The following is a 24,943-nucleotide window of genomic DNA, read 5'->3' on the forward strand; positions in this document are numbered from 1 at the left end:
TCTTGCATCTATGTTGCCTTTTTCATTTGAGCCCTGCCACTGAGCAATGTGCAACTCTCCCTTTTCAGTTACCTTCCAGCTTGGGTTAGAAGCCAGGATGACAGCATGATACATATTATCATGTTTGGGGCAGCAGGGTAGCATGGTGGTTAGCATAAATGCTTCACAGCTCCAGGGTCCCGGGTTCGATTCCCGGCTGGGTCACTGTCTGTGTGGAGTCTGCACGTCCTCCCCCTGTGTGCGTGGGTTTCCTCCGGGTGCTCCGGTTTCCTCCCACAGTCCAAAGATGTGCGGGTTAGGTGGATTGGCCATGCTAAATTGCCCGTAGTGACCTAATAAAAGTAAGGTTAAGGGGGGGGTTGTTGGGTTACGGGTATAGGGGGGATACGTGGGTTTGAGTAGGGTGATCATGGCTCGGCACAACATTGAGGGCCGAAGGGCCTGTTCTGTGCTGTACTGTTCTATGTTCTATGTTCTATCTATGTTCTATCTATGTTCTATCAGCAGGGGACCAGATTGAGAGACATTCGGAATGCTTTGTAGCGCGTCCTTTCATAAATCAAAGAAGGAAACAGCACATCAGGAGACCATTCGGCCCATCCTGCCTGTAACAGCTCTTTGGGTGGAGCTAATATATTAACCCCACTCACTTCCTCTTTCCCTGTAGCCCGGTCTATTTCTGTCTTTCAAGTATACATCCAATTCTCTTTTGAATGTTACTGTAGAATCAGCCTCCACCACCCTTTTAGGCAGCATTCTGCCCGTGTCTGTGTGGGTGCTCTGGTTTCCTCCCACAGTCGAAAGATGTGCAGGTTAGGTGGATTGGCCATGCTAAATTTCCCCTCAGTGTCCAAAAGGTTAGGTGGGGTTACTGGGTTATGGATATAGGGTGGATGCTTAAAGAGGGTGCTCTTTCAAAGGGCCGGTGTAGACTCGATGGGCCGATTGGCTTTATTCTGCACTGTAAACTCTATGATTCTGTTCTATGATCAGGCTTTCTCATTCCCCTCTCCACCGATTTGTAATGTATTTTTAAAAATAAATTTAGAGTACCCAATTATTTTTTCCAATTAAGGGGCAATTTAGCATGGCCAATCTGCCTATCCTGCATATTTTTTGGATTGTGGGGGTGAAACCCCCGCAGACACGGGGAGAACGTGCAAACTCCACACGGACAGTGACCCAGGGCCGGGATTCAAACCCGGGTCCTCAGCGCCGTAGGCAGCAATGCTAACCACTGTGCCACCGTGCTGCCCTAAATGTTTTTTGATACTTCAACCCGGTTTCGAACCGGGGACCTTTCACGTGTGAAGCGAATGTGATAACCACTACACTTCAGAAACCGCTGGCTGTGATTTGTAATGTATCAGTAATTCTATCAAATTAGTGTTTACAGATTGATCAAATCTAACACATTTTTGGCCATTGTAAGCCCGGAAATACAGCATCTCCATGGGTAAATGCACTGTGCCATTTGATACTGAGACCCGCGGGGCGGGATTCTCCGACCCCCCGCCGGGTCGGAGAATCGTCGGGGGTCGGCGTGAATCCCGCCTCCGCCGTCCTCCAAATTCTCCCACCCCCAAAAATCGGCATGGCGTGAGTCCCGCCGCCCACCTCGGAGAATGGCGGGGACCAGTGCGACTCCATGGGCCCCAGGGCTCCCCAAATTCTCAGGCCCGCGATGGGCCAAAGTCCCGCCCGTTCTTTGCCAGTCGGCGTAAAATTGGAGAAAGTCCCTTACCAGCGGGACCTGGCGGCGCGGGGGCCTCCGGGATTCTTGGGGGGGCGGGGGGATCTGGCCCCAGGAGGTGCCCCCACGGTGGCCTGGCCCGCGATCGGAGCCCACCGATCATTCCGCAACGGAGGCTGAACCGGTCCGCCATTCCCGGTGCGGAAGCGAATCTCTGTGCGCATGCGTGGACATGATGCTAGCTCACGCTGGCGCTCCCGCGCATGTGCGCAAGCCCCTTTCCCGCCGGCCGGCCGGCCGCAAACCACTCTGGGGCAGGCCGAGCCCCTGAAGGTGTGGAGGATTCTGCACTTTGGGGCGGCCCGACACCGGAGTGGTTCTCGCCACTCTGTCCCGCCGAGACCCCCCGCCCCGCCGGGTAGGGGAGAATCCCGTTTAAGGTGTAAAGCCATTAATCACAACCTTTCCAGCTATCAAGTTAACTACTTTCATGGTCTGAGCCTTGTTAACACTTTTTATGATTTCCAACTGTTTTATGTTGCAGTGTGCGTGCATAATTCACACCAGTGGCATTGCACCAAATCCACAGACAAAACCAAATAAATATTTTTTATTCACCGTCATTAAGTATCAACAGAAAAAGACTCCAAGATCAATTGTTCTTAAACTTGAACTTTATTTACAATATCCAGATGTCTAAAGGCAGTTTAAGAATGAATTCCAAAATGATTCACTTAAGCACATGTTTTCCCATAGAGGCAAGTTTAGGGTGGTAACGGGCAACAGGATTGGGGTGAGGGGGGGGGGGGGGGCAAGTAGGAGAGATCTGGGCAAATTAAACCTTTAAGGAGGTATATACTTAACATTTTTATATTTTACAATAAAACAGTAAATATATTTAATTTGGGAACTTTGTGTCACTATTATACTTCCTATGTATTTACTGTGTGGAGGTTCAATACAACGTTTTGGTGATATGACGGAAGCAAGTGAGAGTTAACTGTTGACAAGCAGAAACACACTCATACACACACATACAGACACATACACACAGAGGCACATATAAACACACAGACACACACATAGACATTGACACATTCACACACACAGACGCACCCACATGGACACACACACATATACAGGCACACCCACACACAGAGAGACATACACGCACACACCAAATACACATTCACACACACAGACACCCATACAGGCACAGACATAGACACAGACATTGACACATTCACACACAAACACAGACATAGACACATTTGCATACCCGCCCATACAGACACACACACACATCGGCATAGACACAGTCACTCACACACCCATACAGACACACACACAAACAGACCCAGACATAGACACATTCACACACACAGACAAACCCATACAGACACACACACAAACAGATCCAGACATAGACATAGACATAGAACAGTACAGCACAGAACAGGCCCTTCGGCCCTCAATGTTGTGCCGAGCAATGATCACCCTACTTAAACCCACGTAACCCATATACCCGTAACCCAACAATCCCCCCATTAACCTTACACTACGGGCAATTTAGCATGGCCAATCCACCTAACCCGCACATCTTTGGACTGTGGGAGGAAACCGGAGCACCCGGAGGAAACCCACGCACACACGGGGAGGACGTGCAGACACCACACAGACAGTGGCCCAGCCGGGAATCGAACCTGGGACCCTGGAGCTGTGAAGCATTGATGCTAACCACCATGCTACCGTGAGGCCCCTAACATAGACACATTCACACAGACACACCCATACAGACACACAAAGAAAGCCACACAAACGCACCCATGCAAACATAGGCACACAAACACATGTACATTTTTGTTCTTATTTTCTTAAGTTATTTCAAAAATATTTCCTTCCTTTTCCATCTTAAATGTTTGTCCCATATATTCTGGCAGTCATGGTGGCCTGAGTGGCCTTCTTCTGTGCCATACATTTCCTGTTCCTATCATGACCAGGTGAGAGAATCTATACCCAGGTCTCCTGTAACGTTACTCGAAATGATCAAAGAGGAGGTGCTACCGGCCGCTCCGTCTACTTCCACAGTCTCTTTCCCTGTCGTCTCTGACTGGCATCTCCCCCATTAGGACAAAGGAGATCTCGAGCAAAGCAGCATTCTGCTTTGTATCATATCGTATCTTGGTGTCTAGGTCAACTAGGTCATAATGCTACTTCTTTACTAAATAGGAGTATTTTTTCATATCTGCCATTCATCCCAGCATAACTATGTATTTACACTTTTCAGTCACATCCGATCATATCCTTACTGACATCCAAGCCCCATATTTTTACTGCCGTTTTCTCCCCCTTACCAGTCAGTCATTTTCAAACCTGTCATCTGTGTCTACCAGGTGTCATCTGTGTCTACCAGGTGTCTTCTCCCAGTCTATTCCTCAGGTTTCTCCCTCGTCAATTAATTTGTTGCCTTTGCAGCAATGCTTTTGAAGAGGGTCATTTGCCTTCCACTTTATATAAACCTTACTGACTTTCTTTTAGTTTGTTCCCAAAGATTGGATCATGCTCCTCCGGAAGGTGTGTATTTTCCATTCTCAGACTTTATATTTAGACTTCTTTGTAGCTCATCTTTCATCTTTTACAATCCGCCTCCACCCTTGTGACACAGAGTACACAGGAGGGCACGCAAAGTTAAAACGACAGTGTAGAGATTTGGTTGGCAGTCTAAGCTAATACAGTCTAAGCTGAGAGTGTAGACTGCTGCTGTACTAGCTGTGGAGCCACACACTCCAAGTTATACTCAGGAGTGAAACCAGTCTCATTAATGTAACTAACTGGTAGTCAATTGGCGAGACCAACTTGATAACAACCTTGAAATCCATAGAGATTATCAGCAATACCTGTTTACATTCATCATTGCTGTGGTGAACCACTTTAAACTATACAAATTAAAGCTTCCCATAGTATACAAAATCTCCATATGTAAATGCATTGTACCTTTTAATACTGAGCCAAAAGGTGGTTTGAATTTTGGTCTGTACTGGGATAATTGGTTGTGGCGAGAGTAGAATGATGGTTCTACAATTGACCTCAATTCTCTGGGAAGTGGGCGATAGGGTTTAAATCAGCTGGAGTTCTTCTTCGCAATCAGTATCTAGTGATGCAATATACAATGATAACCAATGGAAGGCCTGTGTTTGGGAATGTTGGAAGTTGCCATGAATCACTCCATACTGGAATAGACGACCAACAATTATGATCCAGGGTCACACTTGATGAACGCCACTGGGCGAGGTGCTGGTGGGTTGTCATTGATTCTGAATGTTGGGGGTGGGTTGATGGGCAGGAAGGAAAGTAGAAGAAATGTTTTAAGGGAAAGCGTGGCATGCTTCTTTAGTTATTCACAGCATAGCAGAATAATCCAACATGATTACAAATTGAGGTGTTTGAATGGTTGAATCAAATATCTTTAATCTGTGAGTTTTTGTAGATTTTCATTTGTTACTAATTAATAATAATAATAGCTAATAATAATTGTCATAAGTGGGTTTCAATTAAGTTAATGTGAAAAGCCCCTAATCGTCACATTCCAGCGTCTGTTCGGGGAGGCCGGTACAGGAATTGAACCCGTTCTGCTGGCATTGTACTGCATTACAAGCCAGCTGTTTAGCCCACTGTGCTAAACCAGCTCCCATTGTGGTTAACTCTGAATTACCCTCTAAAGTAGCCGAGCTAGCCCCTCAGTTCAAGGGCATTTAGGGATAGGCAGCAAAGTCTGCCCTTGCCAGTCACTCCTACATCCTATGAAAGAATTAAAAAAGATAGACTATCGGACTATATTGACAGCTGATTTTGCTGACGTTTGGGAATAATTATACTCCAAATTCTTGAAATGTTCTTTCAGTGTGTATTTGATTAAATTAAATTCTGTGCTATGCAAGTTTAGTTGTTTGACATGCAGATATAAAATTAATCTACTATTCATGTGACAAGCCACGGCAAAGTGGTAACGTCACTGAACTAGTAATCTGGACGGCCAGGCTAATTCTGTGGTGTTATGGGTTCAAATTCCACCCCCCCACCTCAGGCAACTGCTAGGACTTAAACTCAATTAATAAAATAAATCTGGAATTGAAGCTGTAATTGATTGTTGTTTACAAACCCCTTTTGATTCACTAATGTCTTTGCTTGGTCTATCCGACATGTCCACAGATCCCTGAAGGTAGCAGGACAGGATAATATGGTGGTTTAGAATGCAAATGGAATGCTTACATTTATCAGCCAAGAGTTAGAATATGAGCAGGGTGGTTATGCTGGAAGTGTATAAAGTGTCAGTTGGTCACAACTTGGGTACTGTGTGCAGTTCTGGTCACCTCATTACAGAAAGGATGTAATTACATTCAAGAGGGTACGGAGGAGATTTAATAAGATGCTGCCAGGAATGGACAATTACAACTATGAGGAGAGATCGTATAGGTTGGGGTTGTTCCCCTTGGAAGGGAGGAGGGTAAGCAGAGATTTGAATGAGAGGTACAGAATAGTGAGGGATCCTGAATAGAGTGGATGGGAAGGGCCCATTTCATTTAGCATTTTAAATGATTGGTAGAAAGATTAGGGGGCAAGTGAGGAAAATCCTTTTCATCCAGAGAGTTGTGGGGGTCTCAAACTCACTGCCTGAAAGGGTAGTAGAGACAGAAGCCCTCAGCTCATTTAAAAGGTTGTCTGGGTGTGCACCTCAAGTGCCGTACCCTGCAGGGTTAAAGACCAAATTCTGGAAAGTGGGATTGTGGACCGAATTCTGGAAAGACGATTCAGGCTGAGTGGCTCGATTTTCAGCCAGCACAAAAGCAGTGGGCCAAGTGGCCTCTTTCTGTGCTGTAAACTTTCTATGATTCTATGTGACTCCAGACCCACAGCAACGTGGTTGATTCCTGATTGCCCTCTGAAGAGTTCTAGCAAGCCACTCAGGTCAAGGGCAATTAGGGATGGACAATAAATGCTGACCTTGTCAGTTTATACCCACAGCCCATGGAAAGCTTGCTGATCACCACGATCTGACCATTTTATCTTACTAAAAAAAAGTCAACAAAAATAAATGCGATGCTCTTGGAGTGCGATTGCATGACTTTGTCATGCTTGAGGTTCAGTCCATGTCATGAACTTATTACCTGCGCTTGGATTACTAAAGTACCATGTATGTAAGAGTGAGCTTTGGATAATCTGGTCATTGATCGCCATCTCAATGGCAGTGCATTTAAAGATGATATATACAATTTTAATGGGGGTGAAGAGGAAACTAATCAACAAGTCAAATCTCAGGTTTCTGGCATAGGGTGGAATGAGTGGAGGGATGTGTCATTGTCCTTCCAGTTGTGCGAGCTGAATGTCGGGCTCCTGTGGCTGATCTTTGTCAGGAGGGTGTGCCTCTTGATGCTGGTTTCCGAATCCTCCTTCTTCAGCTTCTGGGTAATTTTGTGGCAGCAGGGGAAAAAATGGACAATGTCGCTGAGGAGGTGGCCACTGAAGAACATGTAGATCCATGGGTTGCAGCAACTGTTCAGACTTGCGAGCAGTATGGTGAGAGTGAATACTGTGTCTGTAGAATCAGAAAAGCACAGTGGCAAAGGTTATTGAGCTTTCCTTGGGATATCACCCAATTGGGATATTAACAGGCTGGAAGAGATAGGCACCATTTAATTTGTCCCTTTATCATTGTATCTGTTGCTCGGACCATTTATTGAACGGCATGCATCAAACTCAGAAACAAATTATAGAAGCAAAAAACAGATCATCCAATGCAACTTTTTGTTCATTCATAGTGTGTGAGGGTCATGGGCAAGGCCAGCATTTATTGCCCCATCCCTAATTGCCCTTGAGAAGGTGGTGATGGACCGCTGCAGAACATGTGGTGTAGGCACACCCATAGTGCCATTAGGGAGGGAGTTCCAGGATTTTGACCCAGCAACAGTGAAGGAATGGCAATATATTCCCAAGTCAAAACTGTGAGTGACTTAAAGAGGAACTTGCTCTTGTTCTACGAGGAAGTAGAGGTCGTGGGTTTGGATGGCGCTGCAGAGAGAAGCTTGCCAAGTTGCTGCAGTGCATCTTGAAGATGATGCAAACTGAACCACGCATTATCAGATAACAGGCAAAGAAGGTTGACGTTCCCATTTATGCTTTTAAATGACAGCAATTGTTTTTGTAAAAAGGCATTAACGTTATGGCTGCAGATTCTGTGTGAAATAGTTTCATTTCGCACCAGTACAGGAGATACCGTCTCGATACAGTCTGAATCCGGAATCAGAGCTCAGTCTGACTCCAAAACAAGGTGGTGTGAACAAATTCCTGGAGGCACACTCTGTTTTGCTGAACACTATGGGTGGCATGGTAGCACAGTGGGTGGCACTGTTGCTTCACAGTGCCAGAGTCCCAGGTTCGATTCCCGGCTTGGGTCACTGTCTATGTGGAGTCTGCATGTTCTTCCTATGTCTGCGTGAGTTTCCTCCAGGTGCTCCGGTTTCAGACGTGCTGTTACTAATTTGGACATTCTGAATTCTCCCTCAGTGTACCCGAACAGGCACCTGAATGTGGTGACTAGGGGCTTTTCACAATAACTTCATTGCAGTGTTAATGTAAGCCTACTTGTGGCAATAAAGATAATTAAATTAAATTAAAATAAATTACAGAAACTAAGAAAGTTATTACAAATTAAGAAAGATTGACAGAAAAACTGGCACCACACCTGGACCGGTAGGGGCTAGCACCGGCGGCACGTGGAACACAATTAATTCTAATGAGAAACTGTGCCGGATTCGCCGGATTTGTGATTGTCACTCAGGAGGCTGACACGTTGCAGCCGCATATACACACTTCACTCCCCACAAACACCAACCAGGCCAACAAGATGGCAGCAAGGAGAGTGGCACCCAGTTTCACCAACACCGAGCTGGACGCTGTGGAGGAAAGGAGGGTGACCCTGTACCCCAGCCCGGGAAGGAGGCTGCCAGCTGTCGCTCTTTGTCATGTCTGGGCACAGGCGGCAGAGGTGGTTAGTGCCACCAGCAACACCGTCCGGACCGGCCAGCAGTGCCGGGGAAAACTGCACGACCTCCTCAGGGGTGAATAGGCAGGGTGGGGTCCTCGAATGGCTGGCGATGCTGGTACAAACGAGGCCTAATGCTGCGCCTCCTCGGCACCTCCTCCTCCTTGGCCTGTTGCATGGCTAGCTCTCCAACCTGGGCGGCTGCCACTGTCCCTCTGTGGCGCGTTCCACTGCTGCCCGCTCCGGTGCTGCAGCTTCCTCCTTCCCCTCGAGCAGCACCAGCTCGTCCGCAGGGCATCCCCCAGGGCTGTGGTGACTAACAGGAAGGTCTGCCATTGCTGGTTGAATTCCAATATCCATTGTCTGCAGGGGGTGGAAGACTGGCATGTTATTATGGTGTGTACTCCCGTGTCCAACCCGGTCCACCGGGCTACATGGTGGCCCTGGTTGGCACTGCGGGCTCTGCCCCCGCATGTCCCTCCCACCTCCATTCCCATACCTGGCCCCATCGGTGGATGGCACCGTGGCGGCATCTGGCCCTGGAGCCCATTCCTGATGCCAGGAGTACTGTCGGTTAGAACTGCCCTTGCCAGGGGTATGCACCGCGGCCCCCGCAGGGGCTAATGTGGGTATATTCCTGGGTGGGCTGCCAGCGGTTGGCGGCCGGGTGGGGAGGGGGTATGGCAGAGGTGCGTGGATTGGGTTGGGAGAGGTTTGGCAGGGTGTGGGGGGTGGGGGTAGGGGCACCCAGACTGCCGTAGTCTCTCTGCAGATCCAGGGGCCAAGGTGGGTGGTCAATGGGATGCGCAGGAAGATGGCCACGGTAATAGCGGTCCATACCTGGTCACCGTCCCAGTCCCGAGGGGGTCACCCCAGCCAATCGACCTGTGCCTCCGTCACCCCCTCCCATTCCCGGCCCTAGTGGTGCCCCTCCTGACCCCAGCTAGTCCGGCCAGTGTCCAGCTCGGCAGCCCATAGTCACTCCTCTCCTTGTCCTACCTCCTCTCTCTCACCTTCATCAGCCATCACGTCTATTTTATTATTTTAAAAGCACAAGTGAACTGTGCCATTGGGAACTTTTCGCAACAGAGGAGGAGAATCATAAAATCTAGACTTTACAGAGCAGAAGGAGGCTATCTGACCAATCAGGTCTGCACCAGCCCTTGGAAAGAGCACCCCACCTAAGCCCACATCTCTACCCTATCCCCACAACCTAGTAACCCCGCCTAACCGTTTATGACACTAAGGGTAATTTATCATGGCCAATCCACCTAACCTGCACATCTTTGGACTGTGGAAGGAAACCGGAGCACCCGGAGGAAACCCTCGCAGACACGGGGAGAACCTGCAGACTCCGCACAGACAGTGACCCAGCGGGGAATCGAACCTGGGAAGCTGGAGCAGTGAGCCTAATCACTGTGCCACTGTGCCACCCAGGATATGGTGGCCCGGGAAAATACCGGGTCGGACCCACTAATGATATGGAAACATTGTTTACTTTATGTGCATTCCAGTACGCATTGGTGCCGCTGTCGAGGTGACGAAGAATTGCAATTTGGTGTTAAATCGGCGCCTACCGTGATTTTAGCATCGAACCTTTTCTCCGCCCAATCCCGTTATGTGATTTCAGCGTCGACAAATGAAGAATCCCACCACTAGTCTATGTACAGAGAAAGGCACAAGTTAACATTTCAGGTTTGAGCACTTCAGCTGAAGGGTCCAAACCATAAATATTAACTTGTCTGTTCTCTCTGGGGGTGCTCCAAAACCCTGGGCTGGATTCTCCGATTTGCAGACTAAGTGCTGACGCTGGCGTGGGAACAGTGACGCTTTACACCAGAAAAAACGGCGCAAAAGCTGCACCGATCCTCCGTCCGGTGGGGGGGGGGGTAACAGCCACGCAGCGTAAAGCCCCTCGCTTTACCTGCGATACAGCTGGAGAATTGCCGGGTCCGTGGCTGCACATGCGCACGGCAGCGGACTGCAGTGGCCGCGCCGTTCAATATGGCGCCGGCCGCGTTAGGATACGGTCTGCCAAAAACTACCCCCCTGTAACCAGCTTCGTCACCCCCGGACCACCCCCCACCAGTCCTCGCAGCCCCTGACGAAGGCCCCCCTGCCAGCGGAAAAGCTCTCCCCCCCCCCCCCCCCCCTGACTGTGGCACCATTGGTCTCAGTCCGTAGCCGCCACAGGGGTCCACGGAAAAAAAGGAGAATTGTTCTATGCCATCGGGAACTCGGCCCATTGGGTGCAGAGCATCGGGGGAGGGCCTCAGGTGACGTCCTGAGGCCGTGCGGCGTTCGAGTATGCCATTTTTGTGCGTCACAAAAGTGGCGCTGTCCCCCGATTTTGGCGCAAATGTGGATTTTGCGGCTGATCGCCGAATCCCCCATTGTGACGCCCTTGACCGGCGGGCAAAAACAGCGCTGGTGACTCAGGCGTCGGGGCCCGCTTATCAGCCTGAAATCTCCCGTCCCGAAATGCCCAGCAGCGGAGTGACGCTGTACGCGTCAGTTTCACCCGCTGCGGAAGTGGCGCGTCGGTTGACGTCGGGCGACATCATCAACGCCGCCCGGCGAAACATGATATAAATAGCGCCCCCACCCCCCCACCCCAACCCCCCCACCCCAACCCTACCCCCCCACCCCAACCCCCCCCACCCCAACCACCCCCCCACCCCAACCACCCCCCCAACCCCACCACCCCTCCCCAACCCCCCCCCCCCCCCAACCCCCCCCCCCCCCCCCCCCCCACCCCCGGCACTCGAAGTAATTGATTTCACTCTCTCTCTTCACAAACACCCACCACCCCTCCCAACCCCAACCACCCCCCACCACCCCCCCAACCCCCACCACCCCCACCATCCCCCCACCCCAACCAACCCCCCCCCCCCCCCCCACCACAACTACCCCCCGGCACTCGATGTAAGTGATTTCACTCTCTCTTTTCACAAACCCTCCCCCCAACCCACCGGCACTCGAAGTAAGTGATTTCACTCTCTCTCTTCCCAACACCCCCCCACCCCCACCCCCAACAACCCCCCCCACCCCAACAACCCCCCCCACCCCCAACAACCCCCCCACCCCGACACCAACCACCCCCCCCCCCCCACCCACCCCCCCGGCACTCGAAGTAAGTGATTTCACTCTCTCTCTTCACAAACCCCTCCCCCCAACCCACCGGCACTCAAAGTAAGTGATTTATCTCTCTCTCTTCCCAACACCCCCCCACCCCCATCACCCAAACCCCCGCCCCCCCCCACCCCCCCCCCCCCCCCCCCCCCACCCCTACCCCCGGCACTCGATGTAAGTGATTTCACTCTCTCTCTTCACAAACCCTCCCCTCCCCCCCGGCACTCGGTAGGTAATTTATCTTTCTCCCCGGCCTGTCACCCACCTCCAAGCTGAACGGCGTCAACCATCATCAATGGTTGACGCCGTTATAAACCAACTTTGATTTTCGCCGACGTGACTTCGGCCCATTCGGGCCGGAGAATAATTAAGCCTCAAAAAACAATGGCATCCCTCCGGCGCCAGCCGTTCTCCGAGGCAGGCGGCGGGATTTGAAGAACGCCGTTTTATGGCGGGTGGGAGAATTTTGAACATGGCGGGAGCGGGATTATTGGCGTCCCCGGGCGATTCTCCGACCCTGCGTGGGGTTGGAGAATTTCGCCCCGATTTCAGCGACTGGAGAATCCCGCCTCCTATCTTCGTGAGGGAGAAAGGAAAGGAACATGAAATTGGTTCAAAATTCAAATGGTAACCTTCACTCAACCGTGACTACTATTGAAAATGCAAATGCGTGGATTTAGATAAGGACAGGTGAGATGATGCATCCCAAGGTTGATATTCACCTTTAATGTTCACATATAACTGATGGTCAATTCAGTGAAACACTGTAACAGGGCTGGATTCTTCCACCCGGCCTGCTGCAAGAAATCCACGGGCGAGACCCCGACAATGGAAAGAGCCATTGACCTTGGCCGGGATACTCTGGTTGCCAGGCAAATGCAGCCGGAGAATGGCCTGGACTCTCCGTTTCCCATGTGCTCCGCTACTGTTGCTAGCCAGGACGGAGAATTTGGCACACAGCCAAATCTCCCATTCATGGAGAGTCCAGCTGCCGTGAACGGACTGAGAATCCTGTCTTGGAATTGGAGAATTCCCGTCATCAGTTGATACTTTCAGGGTAGAAAAACAACTTAAAGAGAGTGCCTGTGCTCAGTAGAAGCACCAAACAATGTGTACAATCTGATGAAAATGCTCTTCTTTCTGTAATTGACATAGACGGTAAGACCGAGGCAATTAAAGACTGGGGTGGCAGAAACATTCCCAAAATTCTCAAAACATCTCAACATGCTTCATAGCTTAAAATGCATTTGCAGTTATTATATAGACAATTGCAGCAGTCACTTTGCACACAGCAAGACCCCAGGAACAATAAAAGGCTCAGCTAATCCGGTGTTGTTAGGGAGGGGGAGTCTCCCTATTCAGGAGGTCCTTGGAGTGGTTCTCCCTATTCATGGAGTCCCTGAGGGGATCTCCCTATTAGGGGTCCCTGGGGGAGTCTCCTATGAAAGGGGTCCCTCGGGGGGGGGGGGCGTCTCCCTATTCATGGATTCCCTGGGGGGGGGGGGAATCTTCTTAGTGAGGGAGTCCCTGTGGAGGGGCAGGTCGGGTCACCTCCATACCTGGGGGAAGGGGGGGGCAGGAAATCTGAGGGTGGGTGTCTGTTTTGCAGTGGGGGGGAGGGGCGGGGCTGCTCTGCAGTGGGGGGAGAAGGGGACTGCTTTGCGGGGCAAGGGGCTTGGCCGGCTGTGGGTTGGAATTCTCCTCTCGCGGGAGATATCCCAAATGGAGAATTTTTGCCCATCATCTTTGACAATGGAGCACTCCTCAAGTGGAAATTTGAGTCCACAGTTTTCTGGCTAGGACATGAGAGTGCGACGATTTTGAGCCAATCATATATGCGTTGCTTAATGACAAGGTTTGTTCCTCCGAGGGAGGGATTACATTTGCAAGTATGTTCTATGTTCTATGTGTGCGCACCACATGGCATTACAACATTAACCAAAACCACAACAAAGGCCGGGATTTTCCGGTCCTCCTCCCCGCCCAGCGGTGGGTCTCTGACGGCGGGAGAGGCTCGCCTTTGGCCACTGGTGGAATTTTCTGGTCCCGGCAAAATCAATGGCCATATCGTTCGGGGTGGGCGCGGTTGTCTTCAGTGGGACTGGAACGTCTCACTGGCGGGAAGGGCCAAAGTAACAAAGTTGTAAACATTTATTCTCAACTTGTGAACCGTCCCTATTCCCCCTCTCCAACGTTTACTTGTGTGTACCTCGTTCCATGTTTAAAAAAACATGCACTTAAGTGCTGGTCTCAACCTCTATTTTTTTCCACCTCACAAACAGAACCTTCAAAATAACTGGCCCTGGTTTGACTGAAAATTAGCTCCAAATTCCTACATGACTGAAGATTGGCATGATGTAATTTCAACCTTTTAAGAGTGGATAAAAATATTTATTGGGAATAGAATAATGGAAACTTTACAAGAAAGTACTGTCAATGCCATCAATCATGCTTATGAAGTTGACAGGACACAAACTTCTTTCCTACTTGCACTGAGGTATGAATTCTGAACAGGCAATATGTTTTTAATATTACCCAATAAATATATCTAGGCATAATTTGACAGGACTTCAGCTGTGTTTGGAAAAAGTACAAAAGTTTTCATTTCAAATGGGGAGCCTGTGAAAGGGAAGACCAAAAGGCTTACATTACATGCAAGAACTGATGCACCTAATATTTCAAATTGCAATTGTTTGTGATATGGGTCTGAAATGCTGCGAATGGAATTAACGCTTGGATTTGATTAAGATTAACAGGTGGAATTTATCTGAGTCAGATTTTTAGACAGAGTAGATCAAATGCCCCCGGAGATATAGAATCATTACAGTGCAGAAGTAGGCTATTCGGCCCATCGAGTCTGCACTGATCCTCTGAAAGAGCATCCTACATTCGTAACCCAACCTAATGTTTTCAACATTAATTTATTGTAATCAATCCACCTAACCTGTACATCTTTGGATTGTGGGAGGAAACCTATGCAGACCTGGAGAGAACGTGCAAACCCCACACAGACAGTCACAACTAAGGTTGGAATTGAATCTGTTGTGTGCTAAAGCTGCTGCTTACCCCATGATTAATGTGGGATATGGTTGTTGTCTTTAACAGTAAAGTGTCCTGTAATGGCCACAGCTTGTGGCAATTCTAAAAGTATAGCTTGCCTAAATAAATCTGACTGTGATGTTAAGTGTCGGCCCAGGCTCGGTTGATAGCACTCTCTTGTTTCTGAGTCATTGGGTGCAAGCCCCACTTCAGGGTTGGGGCACAAAAATCAAGGCTGATGTTCCAGTGCAGTCCCGAGGGAGAGCAACACTTTAGGAGGTGCTTTCCTTCTGATAAGATGTAAAATCGAGGCATAACTTACCTGCTCAGGTAGATAAGGACAGGATCCCATGTTGCACTATTTTGAAGAAGTGCTGAGGAGTTGTCCTCCATTTACATCACAAAGACAGATTATTTGTCCATGATCATTATTTGAAGGACTTCACTAAGTGTAAATTGGTTACTTAATTTCCAATATTCCTATACACCTCAAAAGTACTTCATTGACTGTAAAGTGCTTATAAACCCAGTGGATGTAAACAGCACTATACAAAAGCCCAGCCAGCTTGGGTCCGGGGGTTTGGTTATTTAGCTGCGTCTGGTTGGGAATGTCAGGTTGGATGGGTGGGGGGGTAGATGGGTTGGGTTAAGTTGGGTCACGTGGGGGGTATCTAACTGGGTTGGATTGGGGAGGAGTCAGGTCGAGGGGGTGAGGGTGGAGTGGGGAATCTCATGGAGGTGGTGGGGGGAGTCAAGGTTGGAGAATACCATGGAGGGGTGCTGAGTGGGGCAGTAGTGAATCCCCTGCGGGGACGATTGTGTGTGTTGGGCGAGGCACATACAGGGTTCAGTCTAGGTATTTCAGACAATTACATTGAAGTTTGGAGTGACTTTATTTCTTCTAATTTTCTCAGATTGACTAGTAGCTGAACCATCCAAAGTTAGCAATTGAAATAGTTTTATCGAATGATTCCCAGCATAGCACAATTGTCCAGGGGAATTTAATGCTTCTGGACAATTACTGCATAAACCCTGACCTGGGAACCTCCAAGAGAAATTCTTCAGCACATCATTGGTGTATCCCCCGTATCTGACACTGCAGAGCCAGGAAGTTAAGGGAAATTCAATGTAAAAGTCTCTGCAATTAACATTACTCCACGTATTTAAAAAATATCACGCACAGGTATCTTCTATTTATCAATCTCAGAACCTATTGAACCACAATGGAAACAAATCATCCTCAATCCTGAAGGACTGCCGAAGAAGGAAGAAGAGACTTTGTACCTTGTTGCAAAGATAATTGGGAGCCAGTTTAGCTCAGTTGGTTGGATAGCTAGTTTGTGATGCAGAGGAAGGCCAACAGTGCAGGGTTCACTGGGGAAAGCAGCCTATGGTCATCTGGTGACTTTACAAAGACAGGTAGTGAAAGCAAGCATGATAGTATCAGAAACGATGAGACCCTCAGGCAAAAGATTCCAGTCCTATCAATAGTGACCGGAAGGAATTTATTAACAGAAACTTTGAGAAGACGTTAATAAGGACAGAAAGAGGCCAAGAGGAAAATCATGTCCCAAAAATGTAAAACAATAACCAGTGAAAAGACTCAAAGATTAAATGAACCAAACAGTCAATGTTCTGTTTAGATTACCTTGAATCAGTGAGCGAGAACCTAAGAGCTTGCAGCATTAAAGTAGGCAACTCAGACCTGCCTGCTGATACTAGGATGCAAGAAAAGGTCATTTAACTTATTACTAATATCAAGGTTTGGAGGGGTGCAGAAGAGTTTTACTAGAATCGTACCAGAGTTGCAGGACTTCTATTATACGGAGAGACTGGAGAAGCTAGGGCTGCTCTCCTTAAAGCATTGAAGGCTTAGAGGAGATTTGAGAGAGGTGTTCAAAATCATGACCGGTTTTGACAGTGTGAATAAGGAGATGTTGCTTGACCAGGAGTCAGTGAGGACAAGGGATGGTATGAATAGTCCTGGTGCAAGTGAAGAGTTGGCATTGAGGCAATTTATATGTTCATGTCTTGCATGAGGCTCTACTTCATCTCAGCCTATCAGATATCCTTTTATTCCTTTCTCCCCGAACTGACCCTTCCTGACCCAAACTCTCCGCCACTCAACCCAACTCAACCCCTGATATCTGATCCCCCCAGCCCCAATATCTGACCCCCTCCCCCCCCAATGTCTGACCCAGTCCTCTCGATGTCCAGCACCCCCACCCACTCTGATATCCGATCTGCCCCAATGTCCGATCCCCCCAAATCCCATCTGTTTAACTTAGACATTTCCCCTCTCCCTGGCCAGTTATTTTCAGTGGGACCTTTAAACTCTGGTTTAGCTCAGTGTGCTAGACAGCTGGTTTGTGATGCAGAACAAGACCAGCAGGCGCGGGTTCAATTCCCGTACCAACTGAGAGTTCTGAATTCTCCCTCAGTGTACCCGAACAGGTGCCGGAATGGGTCTTTTCACAGTAACTTCATTGCACTGTTAATGTATGCCTACTTGTGACAATAAAGATTATTCTTTATTATTATTAATAAACTCATCTGCATTATGGCAGCTAGTGCTGTAAAAAAGGAGCCTGTCTTCCTTTGCTACAATGCTTTTAGACTCTGATGCTGGACCCGGCGACCCACTACGCTGCATGGACCTCGTCCGGCCTGAGTCAGGAAGGTCAGGCAAGACAGCCACTGATAAAATTCGGCACAGGTAAGCGGGTGCGGACTGGCAATCCATCACTGATTGCCACTCTGAAGAAGTTAAGGCTCAAAATATTATGGATTTCTATGCAGAAGAAAATAAAGGATTGCTTTTATTTTTGCAACTGTAATGACCTCAAGGTTTCCCAAGGTGTTTTATAGAAAATAAATTACTTTTCAAGTGTGCTCACTGTTGTAATGTAATGAGAGATAATTTTCACATAGCAAGATTCCACAAACAGCAACCAGATAATGACCAGAAAATCTGAAGAGTTAATATTAGCCAGAATGACGGAGAACTTCTCTGCCCTTCTTTGCAATGGTGCCATGGGATTATTAACATACACCCTATAGGGAAGACAGAACCTCAGTTTAACGTTGCATTTGAAAGATGGAACCTCTGTGCCTGCAATGCTCCGCAGTTTTGTACCAAGAACGTCAGTGTATATTCTGTGTTCAAGCCTCTAGAGTAGGAATTGAACACTCTCTGACTCAGAGATGAGGGTGGTACCCAAGGGTAATTCTTCGATTTCTTCTTTAAGAATATTCTTCAGGATTCTCTGTCGGTGAGATCCTCCGCTTCACTAGCATTGCACCCATGCCCGTGGATTTCCCGATAGTGTGGAATGGCCACAATGGGAAACCCCATTTGCCAGCTGCTGGAATGGAGGATCCCACTGCTGGCGAGGGTGTGCCGGAAAACTGGGCTGCTGGGATGGAGAATCTAGATTATAGATCAAGGTGTCTAAATTATAAACTTACAGTTTTCTCAGATACAGGTTGTTTCTCTTTTTATTAAATATTCTGATTATTTTAAGTAATCAATTTTCATTGAATTTTCTTTAATTTCCTGCTTTAAATGCAACACAATCTGTACAGGTTGATCTCTGAAAATTAATCTTCTTCCATCCAAATTTACAAGTGATAAGTATCTTAACGCTAATTGCTGCCAGCTACATTCATGAATTAATTGAAGCAGTAAATTGTTCTAAAACTAAAATATTAGCCTCAAAGGTTACTATTTAACCAGCAATTTGTCACAGAAGGTGTGTCTTAAAATCGCACCCATTTTTTCAGAATGCTCTCTGTTATCTAATTCACAACTGGCATAAGTTCATAGGTTTAGCATTGCTTAAGTTTTCGATCAGCCCCTTGTATTTGTAAATCGGTATCATAGTTGTTGCTGTCCTGTCTCTTGCTTCAAGTCATGTGTTCAGCGATTTATTGGGATGTGACTGATTTCATTTGCAAAACAAATGATGGAAATCTTGAATGCTCTGTCCAAAAGCTTTTGGAATCGGAGCTCGCAAAATGAGATGGATAGATTGGTAATGGGTAAAGGTATTGAGAGATATGGAGATAAGGCAGGCAAATGGAGATGGATTGAAGTTCAGCTGTGATCTAACAGAACAGCTTGAACGGCTGAATGGCTACTCCTGTTCTGGTGTTCATGGTTTCATTAGTGATTTGTGATCAACCACAAAAAAAATTGCATATTAATCGTCAGACTATTTGTACATATGAAATGATCCTTCAAATAGTCATTAATAGATTACATAGGCTCGTTCTGCCTTGATGATAAGAACATTGGGACTTAAGGTATGGGAGCAGGAATAGACCATCCAGCTCCTCAAGCCTGCTGCTCCATTCAATAAGATCCTGGCTGATCTGACTGTGGCTTTAACTCCACTTTTCCTGCCGACAGCTCCCCCCCTCCCCCCCCCCCCCCCCCCCCCCCCCACAATGGACTTTGACTCCCTTGTCAATCAAAAGTCTGTCTAACTCAACCTTGAATATATTCAAAAACCCAGCTTTGTCTGCTTGCTGGGAAAGAGCATCCAAAACACAAAGGACCGTCTGAGACTCCTTACTTTGAAACTGTACTCCATCATTCCAGATTCCCCGTGAGGGGAAACACCCTCTCAGCATCTTCATGGTTAAGCCTCCTCAGGATTTTAGTATGTTTCAATAAGATCACCCCTCATTCTTTTGAGCTCCAATGAGTATAGATGCAACCCACTCATAAGACAAAGCCCTCATCCCAGTATATCAGCTTAGTGAACTTTCACTGAATTTCTTCCAATGCAAGTATGCCCCTCCTTAAGTAAGGTGATCAAAACTGTGCCCAGTACAGCCCAGGGGTGGTTCAGGTCATTATTTGAGGGACGTGTTCTTCAAATTTTGGTAGAGGGTTGTAGCTGGGGTGGCCACGTCCCGATTACAAAATGGACACTTTGCAAAGATTGCAGGGAAAATGGACAATGCTGAGAAAGCCAGCAGGTGCAAGGTTTGTCTGTTGATTGGAGCTGTAGCTCCCAGACAAGACCGATACTGCAAAGCCATTACCATACTAATGAACCATCTCTGGGGACAAAAGAGTAACATTTAGGTAAACGATACTAAAGCAGACACCCCTTCGCCAGAGGAGACTAGAACAAAGCAGGCCAACGGCCACCTAGGACCCGCCCAGCAATCAGGGCACCCACCCCTTTATTGGAGGAAATCGATACCGATGATCAAGATACGGTCCAATTAATTGAGACCAAGTTCAAGGCCCGCCCAAAAGCACGCAAAGCCCCCTTTTGGGTATAAGAAGAAGCCCCCAAGAGAGAATCGCTCTCTTGGCCTTGGCTCTCAGCGAGGAGAGACCTGCCTAGCAGCTGCACCAGAACAAGTAAGTCCAAAGTCAACGCACGCTACGGGATAGACACTCTTATCTACTATTCCGTACCAGCTTAACCCCAGCAGCCTCAGAACCGGACAACGGCCATTGTTCCTTTGCCCGAAGCTAATTATAGGCTTTAGTAGTAGTGATAGTTTAGTTGGTAGAGTTTTGTGCATGAGTATATTTGACTGTGTGTGTAAATAAATGAGCATTGATTTCGAACTTACTAACTGGTGTATCGAATCTTTGATCAGTATTGGGTTTTGAACCTTGTGGCAGTATTGAAAGATACCTGGCGACTCTTGAGCAAACGTAATTAGAACTAAGGAAGGCGACCATAAACAGAGCCAATTAAAGAGAGAACACAATGAGCAACAGGGTGTCAGACTTCATAGAAGAGGGAGTCTTATGGACTGCAACTGCTGTAGAACCATCATTATGAACCTTAAAAAATAAGTCACACAAAGTTCCCAGCCATCCTTTTGTGGGGTATGGTAGCATTGTAACTATAGTACTGGATAAGTAATCCAGAGATCTAAAACAATGATCTGGAATATTAAATTCACTTAATTGAATTATTATGGAGCATCAGTAATGGGAATTATGAAAGTTGCAGATTTTTTTGAAAGCCAATCTGGTTCACGAATGTCTTATAGGGAAGGAAATCTGTCATCCTTACTTGGTCCACTGTTTATGCAACTACAGACCTCCAGCAATATGGGTGACTTTAGCTGCCCCAGTAAGCTTGTCAGTTTTCTTCAAGATTCACTGCCACCTTCTCAAGGGTAATTAGAGAAGTGCAATAAATATTGAAGAGGTCTTGTGGTGCGGCGGTTAGAGTCCCTGCCACTGAGCGAGAAGCTTTGGGCTCAGGTCCCACCCCAGGGTGTTCATAACACAGTCAAACAGCTTGAGTGTCAACCTGCAAAATCTTCAAACATGTCAATGGCAATAATAATCTTTATGAATGTCACAAGTATGCTTAAATTAACACTGCAATGAAGTTACTGTGAAAACCCTCAATCGCCACACTCCGGTGCCTGTTCGGGTACACTGAGGGAGAATTGAGAATGTCCAATTCACCGAACAGCACATCTTTCGGGACTTGTGGCAGGAAACTGGAGCACCCGGAGGAAACCCACACAGACGCGGGGAGAATGCGTAGGCTCCGCACAGGCAGTCACCCTAGCCGGGAATCGAACCTGGGATCCTGGTGCTGTGAAGCAACAGTGCTAACCACTGTGCTACCAATAAGAGTGGGAGATACTCCTGGTCAGCTGTGCATGATATGGTGTAGTGCCCCACAAGCTATAAGTCTCTGGCGACGGACTAGCGAACTGTCCCGGCATTAACCAACTATGGAAACAGATGAAAGTCTGCCTTAGTGCACCACTGGGATGCGAGATGAAAAATGGATGTAAATGGTGGTCTTGTTAGTGACATTTCCCATCCTGTAAATTAATTTTAAAAACTCTTACTGTTAATAGAGAACCAACAGGACAGACTCGCCTTCACTAATATTCACCAGCACACTGCGCATGGAGTTCTGCTTTTTGAAGGTTAAATACAATCCTGTTGAGGGGCCAACAGTATAACTCCCATGTGAGCAGATTTCACTGCTTCAAAGCAGGGACCAGTATCTGCAGTGTAAAGGATGCAATATGAGCATTAACCTAAATGAAAGCAAATTACTATGGATGCTGGAAATCTAAAATCAAAGAGAAAATGCTGGAAAACCTCAACAGGTCTGACAGCATCTGTGGAGAGAGAAGCACAATTAACATTGAGTCCATATGATTCTTCTTCAGAGCATTAACTTTTTTCTTACTGTAATTGAAATTCTTTATCCTCACTGGCAAAAATCTAGCTATTAAGTAAATTAATAGGCAAGAGGTATTCATGGGGCAGCACGGTAGCATGGTGGTTAGCATAAATGCTTCACAGCTCCAGGGTCCCCGGTTCGATTCCCGGCTGGGTCACTGTCTGTGCGGAGTCTGCACGTCCTCCCCATGTGTGCGTGGGTTTCCTCCGGGTGCTCCGGTTTCCTCCCACAGTCCAAAGATGTGCGGGTTAGATGGATTGGCCATGCTAAATTGCCCGTAGTGTCCTAAAAAGTATGGTTAAAAGGGGGGTTGTTGGGTTACGGGTATAGGGTGGATACGTGGGTTTGAGTAGGGTGATTATTGCTCGGCACAACATCGAGGGCCGAAGGGGCTGTTCTGTGCTGTACTGTTCTATGTTCTATCCCCAGGGATCAAATAAATGTAATTATTAGTAACCTGAGTTATCAAGAACAACGTATAGAGCACGATGGAAGTAATTAAAATATCCCGACGTACTTCGCAGGAGTATTCTAAAACAAAATATGACAGGGATCCACTTGAAGAGATATTGGGTCAGATAATCAAAAAGATTGATCAAAGAAGGTAGGTTTTAAAGAGTGTCTTCAGGGAGAAAAGTGAGATAGAGAGATAGGGAATTGTACAGAGACTATACCAGAGCTTCAGGTCGAGGTAGCTGAAGGTGCAGCCACCAATAGTGCTCCAGAAGCCAGAACAGTATGAGCCCAGATATCTCAGCAGTCATATTGATAGGGAAGCTGACAGCCATTAAAAACAAGGAAGAGAATTTTAAAATCAAGATGTTGCTTGACAGGGAGCCAATGTGGATCAGTAAGCAGTGAGGCAATAGGTGAACGGGACAGATCATTGAAAGACCTCAATTTTTTGGATGGCAGTATCTGGGAGACCAGATAGGAGTGTGAGTTTACAGGCATAGGTGCGGGTTCCGCCTTTTAATATTATTATTCACATTTTAATACGATAGTTTATTAGTTACCTGGTAGTGCAGAGGTTAAGTATTGTTGAAAATAAGAGACACATTGTTGAAGCTTTTCCTCTTGCACACATTGGGATTTACGAATCCGACCTGATGAGTGCAAGACAAAAAGCTTTGACAAGATGTCCCTTTTTCAGTACTGCTCAGTTCATGATTAAATATCATTAGAATTACCGATACTATTGTGAGGTTGCTCAGTTCAGTTTAAGAGACCATTACTCACGTTAGTTAATGTCATTCTAAAACTTCAGTATCAGACTCTAAATCTAATTCCAGTCCCATGGTGTCTCGAGACTTAAAAAAAAAGTGTGGGGGGGGGGGGGGGGGGGGGGGGGAACTTCTGGAAAACAAAAGGAATCTAAAGTTGCACTTTACAATAATGAGAGGTAGACCTGAATTTTGCTGTGTTCCCAGCTAATGATTAGCTATTTAATCGCCAGCTCGGCTGCTGTATAAAGGAGGATGCGGGTAGCCTGTCCCTTTAAGGGGGTTGAGTCCTCAACTGAGAATGGGAATTGCCTGTTTAAATATCGAGCGTGCACATACCTTCTTGCGGAGCCCCCTTGTCCCAGACAGACCACAGCTGGACAATGAAGAAGGGAGCCCAGCACACAATATAAGCCAAGACAATCACCAGAGTCATCTTCACAGTTCGGATCTTGGCTTTGGAGATGGTTTTCACGTTATTGACACCAGACGTGATGAGGCCGTTCTTGAAGGAAGTTTCAGACGCAGCTTTGGTCTTGTACTTGATGTTCTGGAAGATGTTGTAGCAGATACAAGTGTAGCAAGCCACCATGATGAGCACGGGGATGACAAAGACCGCGATGGCAGTCCAGGTGATGTACACCTTGATGCTCCAGGGGTAGATGAACTCTGCCCAGCAGTCGTAGACCCCGGAGCCCTCCTTGATCTCCCGGAGGGCGAAGATGAAGTACTGGGGGCTGCTGAGGAGCAGGCTGCCCACCCAGGTACTGATGATCATGGCGTAGGACCTCTGGGTGGGCTGCTGCAGGGTCTTCAGGGGGTGGCAGATGGCGATGTAGCGGTCCGCCGACATCATCACCATCATGTAGGTGGAGGCGAACATGCCGAAGATTTGGAGGTGTTTGACGATGCGGCAGAGGGCATCGGGACCTTGGAACCGGTAGGTGATCTTCCAGAAGAACTGGGGCAGGACCTGGAACACAGCCACCGCCAGGTCGGCCAGGCTCAGATGCTTGATGAAGAGGTGCATCCTCGACATCTTCTTCTTGGTCTTGTACAAAGCCAGGAGCACGGCGAGGTTGCTAATGATGGCCAGCAGGAAGATAATGGCCAGCACCGAGATCTCGCTCTTGGCCAAGCGCTCGTCCCTGGCGAACGGGTCGCTGCGGTTGGCAGAGGTCAGATTGTCGCCCGGGGTGGAGGCTGCCGGAGGAAGGTGGGATTGAGTGAAGTTGAAGACGCCGAGGTCCCGTCCAGAGCCTCCCGTGTGCTGCATGGTGGAGCGGGAGGGGTGTGTGAGGGGAGGAGAGTGTGGCAGGGGTGACACTCAATCCTTTTTGGTGATGGGGAGGGGGGCGGGGGGAGAGGGAAGGGGTGGGACCAATGGTTGGACGAGGGAGGAGGGTCTCACAGGCACAATCTACTGGATGGCGGGAGCAGGGAGTCTGCTCTGCACATCTCCTGACAGAACTCAACTTGTGGGGACGCGTGAAGCGATCAATCGGACAACATCAGCAACTCCCACTTCACCACCCACACGGGGGGGGGGGGGGGGTGGTCCTGAGGAGAACAACTTCGCAGAAGTGGGGAAAGCTTGAAATAATGTCTTGGATGTTTCTCATGA

At 47.9% G+C, this 24,943-nt stretch overlaps 1 protein-coding gene across 1 annotated transcript; it reads right to left on the reverse strand.

The window, feature by feature from the left end:
- Positions 1–3,461: 3,461 nt before the first annotated feature.
- Positions 3,462–24,601, reverse strand: avpr1aa (arginine vasopressin receptor 1Aa). The gene is made up of 2 exons (XM_038781124.1): positions 23,659–24,601; positions 3,462–7,286 (listed from the first exon to the last, which is right to left on the reverse strand). The coding sequence occupies exons 1-2, from the start codon at positions 24,593–24,595 to the stop codon at positions 7,006–7,008; spliced, it is 1,218 nt and encodes a 405-aa protein (XP_038637052.1). The 5' UTR covers positions 24,596–24,601; the 3' UTR covers positions 3,462–7,005.
- Between the last annotated feature and the right edge of the window lie 342 nt (positions 24,602–24,943).

This window comes from Scyliorhinus canicula, chromosome 20 (assembly GCF_902713615.1).
Source record: "Scyliorhinus canicula chromosome 20, sScyCan1.1, whole genome shotgun sequence".
Classification (NCBI taxonomy): Eukaryota; Metazoa; Chordata; class Chondrichthyes; order Carcharhiniformes; family Scyliorhinidae; genus Scyliorhinus; species Scyliorhinus canicula.